This window comes from Solanum verrucosum, unplaced genomic scaffold (assembly GCF_900185275.1).
Source record: "Solanum verrucosum unplaced genomic scaffold, falcon-dt-bn FXZP01000183.1, whole genome shotgun sequence".
Classification (NCBI taxonomy): domain Eukaryota; kingdom Viridiplantae; phylum Streptophyta; class Magnoliopsida; order Solanales; family Solanaceae; genus Solanum; species Solanum verrucosum.
This window is the reverse complement of record NW_026020430.1, coordinates 1,465,584-1,478,736: the sequence shown is the minus strand read 5'-3', so window position 1 is coordinate 1,478,736 and position 13,153 is coordinate 1,465,584. Positions and strand designations below refer to the sequence as shown.

Here is a 13,153-nt window from a genome sequence, read left to right as displayed (position 1 = left end):
CATCTTGATTTCTCTGTTTTGAACAAAGGAGACTCCTTTTTCATGATCAACTATCTAGTTTATACTGACAATTCATGCAACATGTTCTACATTTTATTAAGTACTAACAATAAATTTGTAGAGAAGTTCGAGCAATCAAATTGTCACCTTAGAACCTTCATCTTGTATCTCAATTCACAGCTCCTTCTGCGGATGTCCTGTATTCCCAGGAATGATTTAAAGTTCCATTGAGTGAGAAAGATGATACCAAGAAGAGTAACCTTACATAACGACTTTCAAGGGGAAGGAGATGATATATCTTGACTTGATGGTATTCTCTGATTTTCACACGGTAGAGGAGAAGGTAGTGGAGGCTCTACAAATGAAGGTGATGGTGACAGTGATGGCAAGTCTGGTGGCTGAGGTGAAGAAGGCGATGGTGATGGTGATATGCTTGGTGGAGAAGGCGATGCTGATGGTGCAGGTAGTGGTAGTGGGGATGATGGTGGCTCGGTAGATGGCAATGGAGATGGTGATGGTGGAGGGAAACAAATACAACAGTTGTTTTGTGGAGGGGTGGTAGGTGGTGGAGGTGACGGAGGTAATGCACATTTGAAAGTGGTACAATCAACTTCATTTGACAAAAATCTTTGGCAATTTAATGCAGATCTCTGCATTGGCCTTCCTCTAAGACAATTCTGTTGATCAGCAAATGCATTCAAGTTTAGACAAGCTGGACTCTCTTCTGAAAAGTAGTTGTGCTCAGAGACAAAATTTTCCAAATTTGGAAGTGTACATATGTTGCTAGAAATCATTCCAGAAAACATATTATGACCCAAATTCAACTGCTCCAAGCTCATCATCCCTCCAATACTATCAGGTAAAGTGCCCATCATTTCATTATAACTTATATCAAACACAGTCACATTCTTCAGCATCCCAATCTCATTAGGTAAACATGAATGGAACTTGTTATTTAAGAGAAGCAACTCGTTCAATCTAACCATTTTGCCTATACTAACAGGTACACATCCCACAAAGTTGTTGTTTGCCAAAACCATAACAGAAACTGGCGAATTCCCAAAGTTATCAGGCAACTCAAAAGAAAATCTGTTGTTGTTAATGAACAGAGCATCTAAATCCCTTTCAAAAAGTTGTTTTGGCAATGCACCTTCAAACTCATTGAACCTCAAATCAAGAAACTTCAAGTTAGGCATTTGAACAACCACATCAGGGAACTTTCCAACGAATCGATTATTACTAAGATCTAACTCAAAAAGAAGCTTCAAATTCAAGAAACTCTCAGGTATTGTACCACAAAACCTATTAGAATTTATATGAATCAATGCAATGTCAAATAGTAAACCTAATTCATGTGGAAGTTTACCAGCTATATCGCCATGATTGATATCGATACCAGAAACTGTAAGTTCAGAGGGCTGATCAAGTGAAGGTGAACAAAAAACTCCAGTGTAATTACACACATTAGATCCTACCCAATTCTGTGTTATATTATGAGGATCAGAGAGAATTACTTCTTTCCAAGCTTGTAACGCGATGTAAGCATTCTTTAACCTAAAATTCTCAATAGAAAGTGATGGATTGATGGCAAGAACATCACCTTTGTAGGACAACAACTTTCTACTGTTACTTGTTTCAATTGCGATCCCACCGAAAGGATGGTCAATATAATTAGATATTTGATTTGTGGTAGATGCAGCATTGAAGAGAATAAGGAAGATAATAGGATAAAATAATGTGTTTAAGCAAGAACTATGAACTGAAAAATGGTGCATGTTTTTCCCTAATGATGCTATCTATTTTTTTTTTCCTCCCCTTTGTTGGGTAGCAAAAGTTTCTATATTAAGATTTGTTTACAGTAGTAAAGAAATTAAGTAGGGTTTTGTTATTATTAGTTGTTTTGTTTATCAGATAAGTATTTGGATATTTTACTCCAAAACAAGAAAAAGTCCTTGATTAGTTAATTAGATGAGCTTTTTCAGCTTCTTCATAGTAATCGGAGTTCTGGTATAACGGAAATTGAATTTGTTCCAGAATAAATTTTCGTTCAATCTATTGTTTTTGGAAGAAAAAAAAAGCTTTTGAAATGACAATGGGTGTGTTCGGTACGAATGGAAATGGAAATGTTTTCAGAAAAATATGCGAGTTTATTACTTATTTCTTTGTGTTTGTTATGTAAGCGCATAAAATGTTATTCTTAAAGATTTGGTATATAATTTAAACTATGAGAGGTGGAGTAGGGGTGGAGATGACAAAATTATAAAATGTCATTTGTGAAATTTATTTTTATTGCGTGTTAACTAGGTAAATTATTTTCCTCAGTTCTGAACACACCCTTCGAATACTATCAATACATTATTAAAGTAGCAGACGTACTCATCATAACTTAATTTTTTTTAGTAACATACGTTTATCAATTTATGTACTTTATATTAAAGTTAATGTATTTGTTTATTTAATTAATATATAAATGAAATTATAATCGTTGGTTGATAATTAGCTGACACTTTAACTAGATTTAGGTATTGGAATATATATTATACAAAGAACATAGTGCGCAAAATTTTATTTTAACTCGTATGTACTATATCAAAAAAAATAAGAAAATAATTGAAATACTGAAATGATAATGGAGAAAAAAGATTAAAATGCAGTACAAATTGTTATTAAAAAAAAATTGTGTTGCCAAATCACAGAGAAAAAATAACAAAATAAACAAAAAAGTCTTTACTCGTTTTAGATCAGTTTTTTCAGCGTCATGACCAAATGAGTTAGAAACTATCAGCAAGCCTTGCGGCAATTAGCAACAAATTTACGACGACTATATATCATTTATACTCTCCGTTATATTTTTGATCCATCATTATCCCCACGTTATATAAACCAAGAATATAGCCAATGGTATAAATGAGCCTTTTGAGTTTTCAGATGTATAATTTTCTTGCGGTTTCTTTAAATCAACCTCCTAATCAAATACATCCTATAGAAGATACCTAGAAAAAGTTGAAATTAAACCGATAAAAGGAAAATAATTATCTACATAAGTCTATGGTATTTGATTGACTCTAGAAATTCCATCTACACAAAATAAATTGAAATAAAGAAAGTAACATATATTGGGCTCGTGCTGGTACCGACTCTGAATCTAGTATATAATAAGACTTATATATGTAATATGAAGTTTCAATGTATATTTTGCATATTGTTATGCAGAATAAAAGCATATAATGTTGCTACAATTTCTACAAGTATATCATAACCAAAAATATTGAAATAAAGAGATTGTAAATCTCTATTGACCAGGATATCTTGTCAAAAAATAAATTTGTACACATGGAGAGTTGCTCCAAACATTATTATGTGCCCTTAATATTTCCAGTGCTTTTTTCCTTAAACTTGCTTCACAATTTGCTTGAATCACCATGCATAACTTTGTCACTCCCCCAACTCTTAGCATTTCCATCAACACTTCTTTTGTAGCTGAAAACTTAGCAATTAATCCAAGAATTTGAATAGCACTTTCATCTGTTGCTGGAGAAATCCTAAGTATCTTTTTAGAAACAATTGCAATTCCAGCTGCATGTTTTAGTAATTCTGCTCTTCCATCAGCTAAACTACACAATTGTGACAAAAGTGAAAAAACTAATTCACTTACCCTTTTCTCATTGTTGCTTAATTCAAGCTCAATTAGCTCGAAAACAGCCCCTAATTCGATCATTTTCAGCCTGTTTCGTCCCCTTGGACAAGTATCTATTAGCACATGTAACGCTGCTTTTGTTGCCTGTTGAGAAATGTATTTTACATTGTTTTTCCTCAAACTATTCAACATTTGTTGGAAAAATTCAGGTGTTAAACTCGATAAGAGATTTGCACTTGAAACTGAGATCACATCTTTCAGGACCAACATTGCATGAGTCTTGATTGATGTTACAACTTGATTATTGTTGTTGTTGCACATTTCACGACTCTTCAAAATCCATAAAATAGCTTCAATTAGATCATGATTTTCCTTAACAAGTTGTTTGTTTTCATGTGTTGGTCTCCAAACAAGATGGAAAATCTTTAAAGCTTCTTCAATTCCCATAATTAATTCCCCTTCCTTAAAACTCCTCAATATAAATAAAACCATAGCCTTAATTGCACCACCTTCATCTAAACACTTCCTATTTTCGTCATTCTCACTTATCATAGTCACCATTTTCCTTAAAGCTTCTAAATAAAGATCGCGATTTTTCACCTGACGAATTAGCCTGATGACATGTGATTTGTTGAGAGGATATTTAGGCGATGGAATTTGCTCAATCCCTTTCTCAGCATTGCATATAGTCCACGATCGAATAAATTTCCCTAACATATGGTTTGGTGTTAACAACGCGGTGTCTCTAGACAAAATTTGCTTTGTCACGGGACACGTATATGTATTTTCCTCCGCCATCAACAACCATGTTTCAATATTTTCCCTGTCATATGTAATTCCAGTAACTGTTGTAACTGGATCTTTCATAATTTGGAGTGATATTGGACACAGAAAATATTTGGGTATTTCTACTTCCTCCATATTTTTCTATATGATGAAAAAAAAAAAAACAAGAAGAATCTAACAATATAGAAAATGAGGGGGAAAAAGACAGAGAGAAACAGAGGATTTTTTAAATATAAAATTAAAGGTGGTAAAAGAAAGTGGCTAAATATTTATAGATCAAGTTTGAATGGAAAAAGCAAAGGAAGATGCACAAGAAAAGAATCATTTTCTTAATTATTGTTATATTTTTTTATTTGATTTTTTTTTTGTTTTTTGGTCAAAGATTGAATTAGAGGGGTCGGTCAACACACGTGAAACAATTGAGAAAATAAAAATATACTTGTGTTTGACTTTGTTATATTTTTCCATATTCCAGACAAGTCATAGTGGCCAGTGGGGCTAAAGAGACAAGTAGAACGCATGAGTAGAAACCAGTAGTGGACGTAGATTTTTAAATTGAATTCCTTTTTTCCGAGTCGGATTTATGATTTAAATTTTACGAGTTCGATCATTATTTTTAGTTTTTGTTTGTTCATAGATTTAAAAAAATTGAGTTCTAAATGTTGTGTTTTTAATATATATTTTATTTGGAACTTTTTTATTTTTGGGAATAGAAATCCAAAAAACTTATCTAAGCCAGTTTTTTAGAGTCGGTTTAAATTGACTAGTTAGCTTATAACTTATAAAAGTTCATACATTAAAAATTCTAACGTACATTAGTGATGGTAATAGGTAAAACAACAAATTTGTATATTTTGTAGAATGGTTTACCAGAGTTGGAAGGTCAGATTCAAAATTGGTTATTAGCTTAACCTGTGCCTCACGTTAATATCCAAATACATGATGCATGCATGCACTAAAAGAACATTCCATTCTTCTTAGACGACTTAATTTTCTAGTTGCATGCATACCCCTTAATTATTCATCTCATGATAATAAGTAGAAATAAAACAACCTTTATTTTTTAGCTGATATATATATTAAGTTTACATCCAAATCGATTCAACCGATAAGCGCCACTAATTTTATTTGATAATTTTTGGACAACACACAAGCGACAAGAGTAAATTATTGTTCTTTGTTTTCAATATTACAAGTTTTGTCAGAATTTGGACTTCAGATATATGTATTTGAACGTGTCAAATACATAGAGTCGAATTTAGGTGTAATTTGTTTTAAATATTGTATCCAAATAAATTCACATGTATCTGACTCTCTCACTTGTCTCAATTATACACCTAATAATAAAAAAATTAATGGGTCAGAGAAGAGCGTGGAATGTAATAGCGGAGGGACTCCGGCGCTCATCGGACTAGAAATATACTCCTATTATTTTCACATAATTCCAATAATAATTAATTATTAAATTCGCGATCGACTTAATTAATTTAATTATAAACTATTCAAGTAACTAGACAAAACTCTAAGACCCAAAGGTTTACCTAGCTAGTGATAATGTGACTTTTGGAATATTTATATGAGTTATACCTTCAATACAAAGATATCGTATAAAAAAACTAACATCATGATCGATATAGAGTTGACCTTCAGCAATATATTACTACTATTTTATTGTAAACATGACATAAAATAATAACCTTTTATACAATCGATTAAAAAGATTAAATTTCATTGATAACGTAAAAATGATCGCATAATTGGTAAATATAACTCAAATCCTACTCCCTCCATCTCAGTTAGCGCCACGTTCAAGTTTTAAGAACCTAACGAATTTATTTTTTACTACAATTTATCCTGAATTATAATATATATATTTTCACAATTTTCTTAATTATTCCAAATTCATAATCAAAATTAGAAAATTTAATTCTCAAAATTTTACCCATGTCATATAAATTTGGGACAGAGGAATAGTATTTATGAAATGTATAATTAAAAAAAATCACCTAGAAGTATTCCACATCCATAAAATAGTACTCTAGTCCTAGTCAAGGAATCATTTAATTGTCTTCTTTAATTTGTACCAAAATATGATAGGTGTACTATGGCTGCTCTTGAATAAATCGTGATTTATTAAATTGTTTTTTCTTTGGTCATTCACTTATTTATTAGACGACGTGATTCAAAATTTGTCTCAATAATTTTTGTACACGTAATTAAGTACATTAATTGTTTTATTTTTTTCTGAATAAATAAATATGGTTGAAAAAAAAAAAGAATAAATATGGTTGAAATTTAGTATTGATTTCATCAGTTATCAATAAGTTAATTAAAAACTGAAAATATATTGATAAGTCTACTCCAACTTATGTGTTGCATTGTACTTATTATTTTAATATTGTTTGAAACGTCACTAGGTGTTTCATATACTCATAATACATAATATTTTACATTGATATTTTTTTTTTTGGTGAAGTCAATATTTTATATAGTTTCAAAAGTTTAAGAGTTTAACAATTCAATTCAGAACATGATTTGTACCCAAAAATAAAATATGTAAACAAACTTTGACATTAGAAGGAGTTAATTTTGAACAAGTTAAATGAACCAATTTGTGGTTGAAACAAAATTTGTAGAGATCAAGTTCCACTCATAGTTATGTGAATTAGTAAAACTTTCTCTATACATTGAATCAAATTTTTGAGAAGGTGAGGGAGCAGTATAATGGACCAAATTAAGCGCCAAGTATAATGTTGCACATTTGTGTCAATTGGTCAATTTATCGATTGGTAATATAAGGTATCATTTTGAATCTCCATAGGAGTTGTGGAAGTTTATAGAATTTCAAGAGTATAAAAGGAATTTTATAGACGTGAAAAAAGTTGCATTGATCATTTTTACTTTAATATTGGGTGTTAACTTGGTATAAAAGGAGATCACAGGCCCCACAATAAGCAGCAAATAATAATTTTCGTGCAATATGAGCACAACTCCACCAGGTATGGTGCACACTCATATCTCGCACTGGTGCTTACACCAAGCCAAAGAACTTTGTATTCATGCAAGTATTAGCTTGGTGTAAACACCTCATGCGGGTATGTTTTTACCCATTTTTCGCTAAAACAAATGATACAATTTTGACAACACAGGTATACACCAGAAACTGGAGAATTAAAAATGGTTTGGCTCATTTCTGTAGCTATACAAGCATGAGTGTGAATCATATGTTCAAGATATGCAGAACTCAAAAAGTAAGGCTGGTTAATACATAGTTGCTTACTGAAGAACAAATGAAATATTTAGAGAGCTTGAACATATGAATTTTAGTTGTCATCATCACCCCAAGCATCATTCTTCAAGTTTTGTCTTGAAACTATCCGGTTCTTCCTGGCTTCCTCCTGTCTCCTATATTCTCTGGACCCAAAGTCCGTACAAGGCAACTTTATACCCATACTTTGAGCAATCAGCCTCTGGGCGGTTCTAGCTGATGTCTGAGGTCTTCTACGAGGAGGCTCCAGATCTACAACATACATTTAACGACTACCATAAACAATCCACAAACTAATTTTGCTGTAATAGAAAGGGAAAGTACATCTGACAATTTGCAAACGTGGCTGAGAACATTATTATAGATTGTCATATAATTTGGCTTGGTTTCTGCTATTACTCATGTTCCTGAAGTGAAAGATGATACAGAGCTAAGTGTTACCTCTTGGTGGAATTGAGCTCAAAAGTTCATCCTCCTCACACAATACCCTCACTGTAAATGGACAATGTATCGAGTTGCTGGCCTCTAATGCTGCATCACAAAATAAGAGTTAGCTGAATTATAGTTGCAAGCACTAAATATGTCCTTGAAAACAAGTGTAAAATGCCACCATTTGACATTGTAACAAGTTAGCAAGACAAAACAATTGAAAGCAAAGACCTCATGACATGACTTCAAATTTCAATAAGTGCATCGAAGAAGAAAACGTGCAAAGCTTATAAAAAGGAGAATTGCTCAAGTAAGAATATGCAAAAGAACTGCTATTCAATCACCTAGCAGATCTGTTGCTTTTCATTTTTAATAATTAAACAAGAAGTATCTAGTAGAACATTTGTTAAGCCTACATCTATAAAGAGCATAGGGCTTCAACATTTTTCTAAGTTATTATTTCTTCATCTATGCAATCTATGCCTCCACACATATCCCCAACCTGCTGGCAGAAGCTTTTCAACCAGAGAATAAACAGGAGTTGAAGCATTCTAATCCATAAGCTCCTTCATTTAAGGGGAAACCACTACTAATAGAGAAGCAATTTCCTCCCTTTGGAGACTCATTCTCAAACCTCCCTGCCTCCACCAGATGGAAATTCTGAAAGGTATACATCATAATGGTGTCCCGCACTTCAATTTTGTTTGGGACTTCCGATGCAAATAGCAGAATAAGCTTACTGTTGTACCTCTTCCCTGCTTGGGACATAACTGGACCTGCCCATGAGGCATTGGCCCCCGAACTGATTATGGACTAAAATGATCTCGAATCTACATGCCTCCATAGTTTTGGAGTAGTCTCTTCAATGCCATCTTCTGACTGCGACTTTAGAGCTGCTACCTGTGTGCAACTGACGGGAGGCGACACATTTTTATTTTTTTTTTGAAAATGGTAATTTGTAATCTTCAGCATTAAGGACATGCTGGGAAACCTCCAAAAGGTTGCAAAATGAGAGTAAACAATGTATACTCACAGGAGGCGACAAGAGTTTCTATTCCATCTGTCATTATTTCCATCCAATGAACCTCTCCAATTTCATCATTACATTTGACCAACCTATGTCCGTATAAGGTTCTGTGAGAACTATGTCATCCTTATTCCTACTTTTGAATGATTCCAGACCCAAGATTTCCACGTCTCACAATGTTCAATCACTTCAAAAGATTTTCACCAGAAAGGCTTCTCCTGAAGAGGCTTAGGATTCAAAAGTTAATATATCAAGCATGACAAGATTCTAAAGGCATTCTTGCAGAAGCCCTATAATCCCGAGACGAGCACATTTTAGCAACTCAGATAAGAAAACATTCATCAACGACAGGTTCTTGTCGTCTTAGAAGTAAAGTAATTAGTTCCCTTCGTATTTGAAAGATATCTCGGAAGAAAATCCTTACCTTTCAGTCTTTAACTCAAAATCTAAAGATTAGCTTCTCTTTTGGATTAGTGCATTTACACTGAACCAAATTTTGGCTGAACCTGAAATTTTGCTTCTTATGAAATTTCTTTGCTGCATAATTAAGCTAACACCTTCCTTACATAATAACTAGAAGAATGGAACTCCATTTTGTAGTATAGGCTAAAAAAAAAATCAACCATAATGTCCATCTCCTCTGGCCTTGCTATTTCAGTCCAAACCAAAGGACTCCCATACTTTATCTGGGATATATTAAACCTGACCTTTGATGTCCAACTGACATGTTCATCTACGGAGAAAAACTAAACAAAATCCAAGTCATCGCTAGTGTAAAAGAATGATAATTTAATGGAATTCATCTGCCTGAGAAACTCAGTCATACTAGTTCTCAACTTCGCTGTTAACGATCAGGATAAACCTAGGTTAAGCATTCTGTTTATAATAGAACCAAAACACCCTTGGCATAAAGGAGGGGTCAAGGGAGCGTGGTGAGTCATTAAAAGCTATGCTAATGGAAGAAAGCAATTTTAATTTCAAATTACAGACAAAAGAAAGAACCAAATTACCAAGGGCTGGTGTTCTGAACACTGCAAGTGCAACTGTATCATTGACCCAGCGAATTGCTACATCGTCTTTAAATTTCTCCAACAGTTTCTCTAGGTCATTTGTTTTAGTGCTCGGCGGGAAATCAGCCAGAACCAAGACGTGGCGCGTTCCATAGTTCACTGGATTTTACAAAAACAGAAGAAATGTGAGAGAAAAACAGTCAGCCGCTAAATGAAGAGTCGGGGGGAGAAACTCAAAATGAGCATGTTCTCATGCACAAAATAGAAATTATTTCAGCAGAAACGAGTGAGGACAATTTAAGAGGTATTTATGACATCATATGCACTCGACCTATTATTATAAGTGGCTAATAGTTCCAATATTAGGTGCTTACATTTGTACCTAGTACCTAACAAATATTCCTAAGTTACACCCAAGTTTATTATGCCCATGAGACATGCACATGCTAAACTAATTTTATTCCATCATTGGCATTTTGTGCATGCGCGAAAAAGGCCAATACGAACCACTAGATCACAATATGTCAAAACAATGAAGAAGAATAAATGACAGATTGAATTGCTTACTGCAACATTTTGAAACATATACAAGTATAACATTTGGGTTAACCAGGAAAAATGAGTAGATAACTAGGAATATATTCATAACCAAATCAGTGACATGATAACAGCTGATGATCAAATAATGCCATGCTTGAAAAGAATGCAGTCATACAATTTTTTGTATCTGAGCTCCCTTCTGGAGTACCGGAAACAGTTTCATCTTCAATGTCATCAACGGCAGGCTCATCAGACTGCTGATCGCTGTAGAGACTCTGCTTCTGATAGGAGAATGTACCCCTTCCACGTCGCTTGGGGGCTTGAACTTTCGAATCTTGCAAAGAAATTTTAGACACTTCTGGCAAGTGTTGTGGGGAAAGTAATTCATCTGGAGCACGATCAGCAATAGCTTCCCAATCTGTATTCACCAAAAGATTATGTTTTAATAAGGTATTCACCTCAAGGTTATAACTTCAAACTACATTGATCTTAGGGATCCTAGATATATATCAAACTTTAATGAGGTAATGGATAAATTAACTAGGGGTTAGTAATGGGCAATACGGAAGGTCATAAAATCAGCTTCCTGTACAAATAGACACTGAACCCAGTTTTTTGGCCTTACCCGGTTGATCACAAACTTCACAAGTGAAACAAACTTGTCGAATGTGCGCAAAGGTTAATGCATCATGTTACTCATACTAACATGGAGGAGTGGAACCAATATAGTACGAGGCCAGGTTTGACAAATGTTAGAAATCAGCACTGTTCTCAAGTGGACAGACAATAGTATGTGTGTATCATACATATAATTGAGCACTTCAATTGAAAATCTCTAGTATCTTAGAAGTGAATCCTTTTGATGGGCAAGCAGAAAGCAAAATACTAAAATATAGCACCATCGTAGAATTCTTACATTCAATTTCCCTTGGACCTATTCCCGAAGAGGATACCAAACATGATAACCCCTCAGATGGTTACTCCAATAGAAGCAAGCAATTCCCTCCTCCTCACCTCTTCAACCCATTTCCCTACACAGCACCCCCACCCCCACTCTCACCCAATGCACGTAAAATTTTCATGCTCAACAAAGATCATTGGCTACACAAAACATAATAGGATAAGTTAACGGAGGAGATGTTATAGCCTCGTAGATGTGGGGGTATTACCATCATCTTCATCATTCTGTGAGGTATCAATTTGCAAGCTGGCGTGATCCTTGTTATCACCTAAAAAATGAAGTAAGGCTTATAAGTCTGAGAACAACAATATAGAAAAAGAAAAAAAAATTGGCATGGAGGTAATGTTTTCTATAGAAAATATTTTTCTGTGGAAATGTTTTACTTGAAAAATCATTTTCTGGACAATTATTCAATGATTAGTTATAAGATTATGTGATATATAGTGATTGTACAAGATGTAGATTAAAGTTATTTGAAGTTTTAAAAGTTGACAACAATGACTACTCTATGGAATAAGAGTTGGGATATCTGTTACGCATGAAGTCGGTTTTCTCCTTTTGATACATGTCAAGTTAATCAAATACTTGAAGTTTATCTTTAGACTGATGAAATTAAAAATCATGAATCTAGACCAAGGACAAAGAAGAACACTAAGTACACGCAAGAGCCTCACTTTGTGAAACCCGACTACCTGAAATGCCATCACCAGTTGACTCCTTAGTAGCATTTACATCCCTGGCAGAGAAAAAAACAATGGATAAGCTAATGATTACACCTGATCAAAACCAAGACTAACCAAAGAAATTGCATAAAAACGCCAGCCAATTGGATGAAAACCACAAAGTTCGAAGTGGAGCAAAATCATCACACATAAAAATTACATTCAAGCAATGAAAGTTCACAATTTATCACCATTTTCTCCTATTTTATTGGCAGACAAACAGCTAAAGGGTGCAATAATAGGAAAAGATCGAACCCACAATTCCCCCAATCATTGCCACCTTAATTCAAGAAAAAAGGAAATCGGGTAAAATTCTGCTCTTCGTTAAAAACCACCATTCATATCAAATAAACTCGGTAAAATGCAACAACATCCAATTTTCTAAGCATTCAAACAACCGAAAAGGGGGAAATCGGGTTCATACCTATTTTCTTGCTGCTGTTTAATGAGAAATGCCTTAGAGCGCGTCTGGTCAGCTCGCAAAGATAAGCCTTGAGTGGAGTAGAGCTTCGATAATTCCAGTAGAGCAGTAGATAGACGAAGCTGGGAATTTGACGAGTTTTGGGACTCATATTCTAGCTTTGCGACTAATTCTTCTAACAAAGATATGGCTTCATTGATTTCTCCGGCATCGACGAGATCCTCGACCTTCTCCGACCAGTTTGTATCGCTATCCATGCCGGAAAATCGGAAATGCAATATTGGGTTTTACAGTAGGATTTTAATGGAAGATTTTCAGAGAATATAGCACAGAGAAATTGCATAGGCTTTCC

The 13,153-nt window shown here is 34.0% G+C and overlaps 3 protein-coding genes across 4 annotated transcripts; all 3 read right to left on the bottom strand.

Moving 5' to 3' along the window:
- Positions 1–9: 9 nt before the first annotated feature.
- Positions 10–1,775, bottom strand: LOC125807432 (leucine-rich repeat extensin-like protein 4). Its single transcript, XM_049487148.1, has one exon. The coding sequence runs from the start codon at positions 1,773–1,775 to the stop codon at positions 276–278; it is 1,500 nt and encodes a 499-aa protein (XP_049343105.1). The 3' UTR covers positions 10–275.
- Positions 1,776–3,292: 1,517 nt separating this feature from the next.
- Positions 3,293–4,558, bottom strand: LOC125807440 (E3 ubiquitin-protein ligase PUB24-like). The gene has a single exon (XM_049487157.1). The coding sequence runs from the start codon at positions 4,556–4,558 to the stop codon at positions 3,293–3,295; it is 1,266 nt and encodes a 421-aa protein (XP_049343114.1).
- Positions 4,559–7,583: 3,025 nt separating this feature from the next.
- Positions 7,584–13,153, bottom strand: LOC125807453 (uncharacterized). Of its 2 annotated transcripts, none has more exons than XM_049487171.1 (7): positions 12,805–13,153; positions 12,333–12,394; positions 11,867–11,926; positions 10,873–11,115; positions 10,158–10,316; positions 8,133–8,222; positions 7,584–7,943 (listed from the first exon to the last, which is right to left on the bottom strand). In XM_049487171.1, exons 1-7 carry the CDS (start codon positions 13,056–13,058, stop codon positions 7,747–7,749), a joined length of 1,065 nt encoding a protein of 354 aa, XP_049343128.1. In that variant the 5' UTR covers positions 13,059–13,153; the 3' UTR covers positions 7,584–7,746. The 2 variants fall into 2 exon arrangements, with proteins under 2 accessions (XP_049343128.1, XP_049343129.1); XM_049487172.1 differs by having other exon boundaries at positions 7,647–7,943; positions 12,351–12,394.

What these genes read in the sequence shown, in the direction of transcription:
- LOC125807440 (XM_049487157.1), bottom strand. Translation starts at nt 4,558, where the DNA reads ATGGAGGAAGTAGAAATACCCAAATATTTTCTGTGTCCAATATCACTC.
- LOC125807432 (XM_049487148.1), bottom strand. Translation starts at nt 1,775, where the DNA reads ATGCACCATTTTTCAGTTCATAGTTCTTGCTTAAACACATTATTTTAT.
- LOC125807453 (XM_049487171.1), bottom strand. Translation starts at nt 13,058, where the DNA reads ATGGATAGCGATACAAACTGGTCGGAGAAGGTCGAGGATCTCGTCGAT. An exon ending in AAACAGCAGCAAGAAAATAG is followed by an intron (nt 12,395 to 12,804) that starts GTATGAACCCGA and finishes TTTCTCTGCCAG; the next exon opens with GGATGTAAATGCTACTAAGG. An exon ending in GTTCAGAACACCAGCCCTTG is followed by an intron (nt 8,223 to 10,157) that starts GTAATTTGGTTC and finishes TTTGTGATGCAG; the next exon opens with CATTAGAGGCCAGCAACTCG.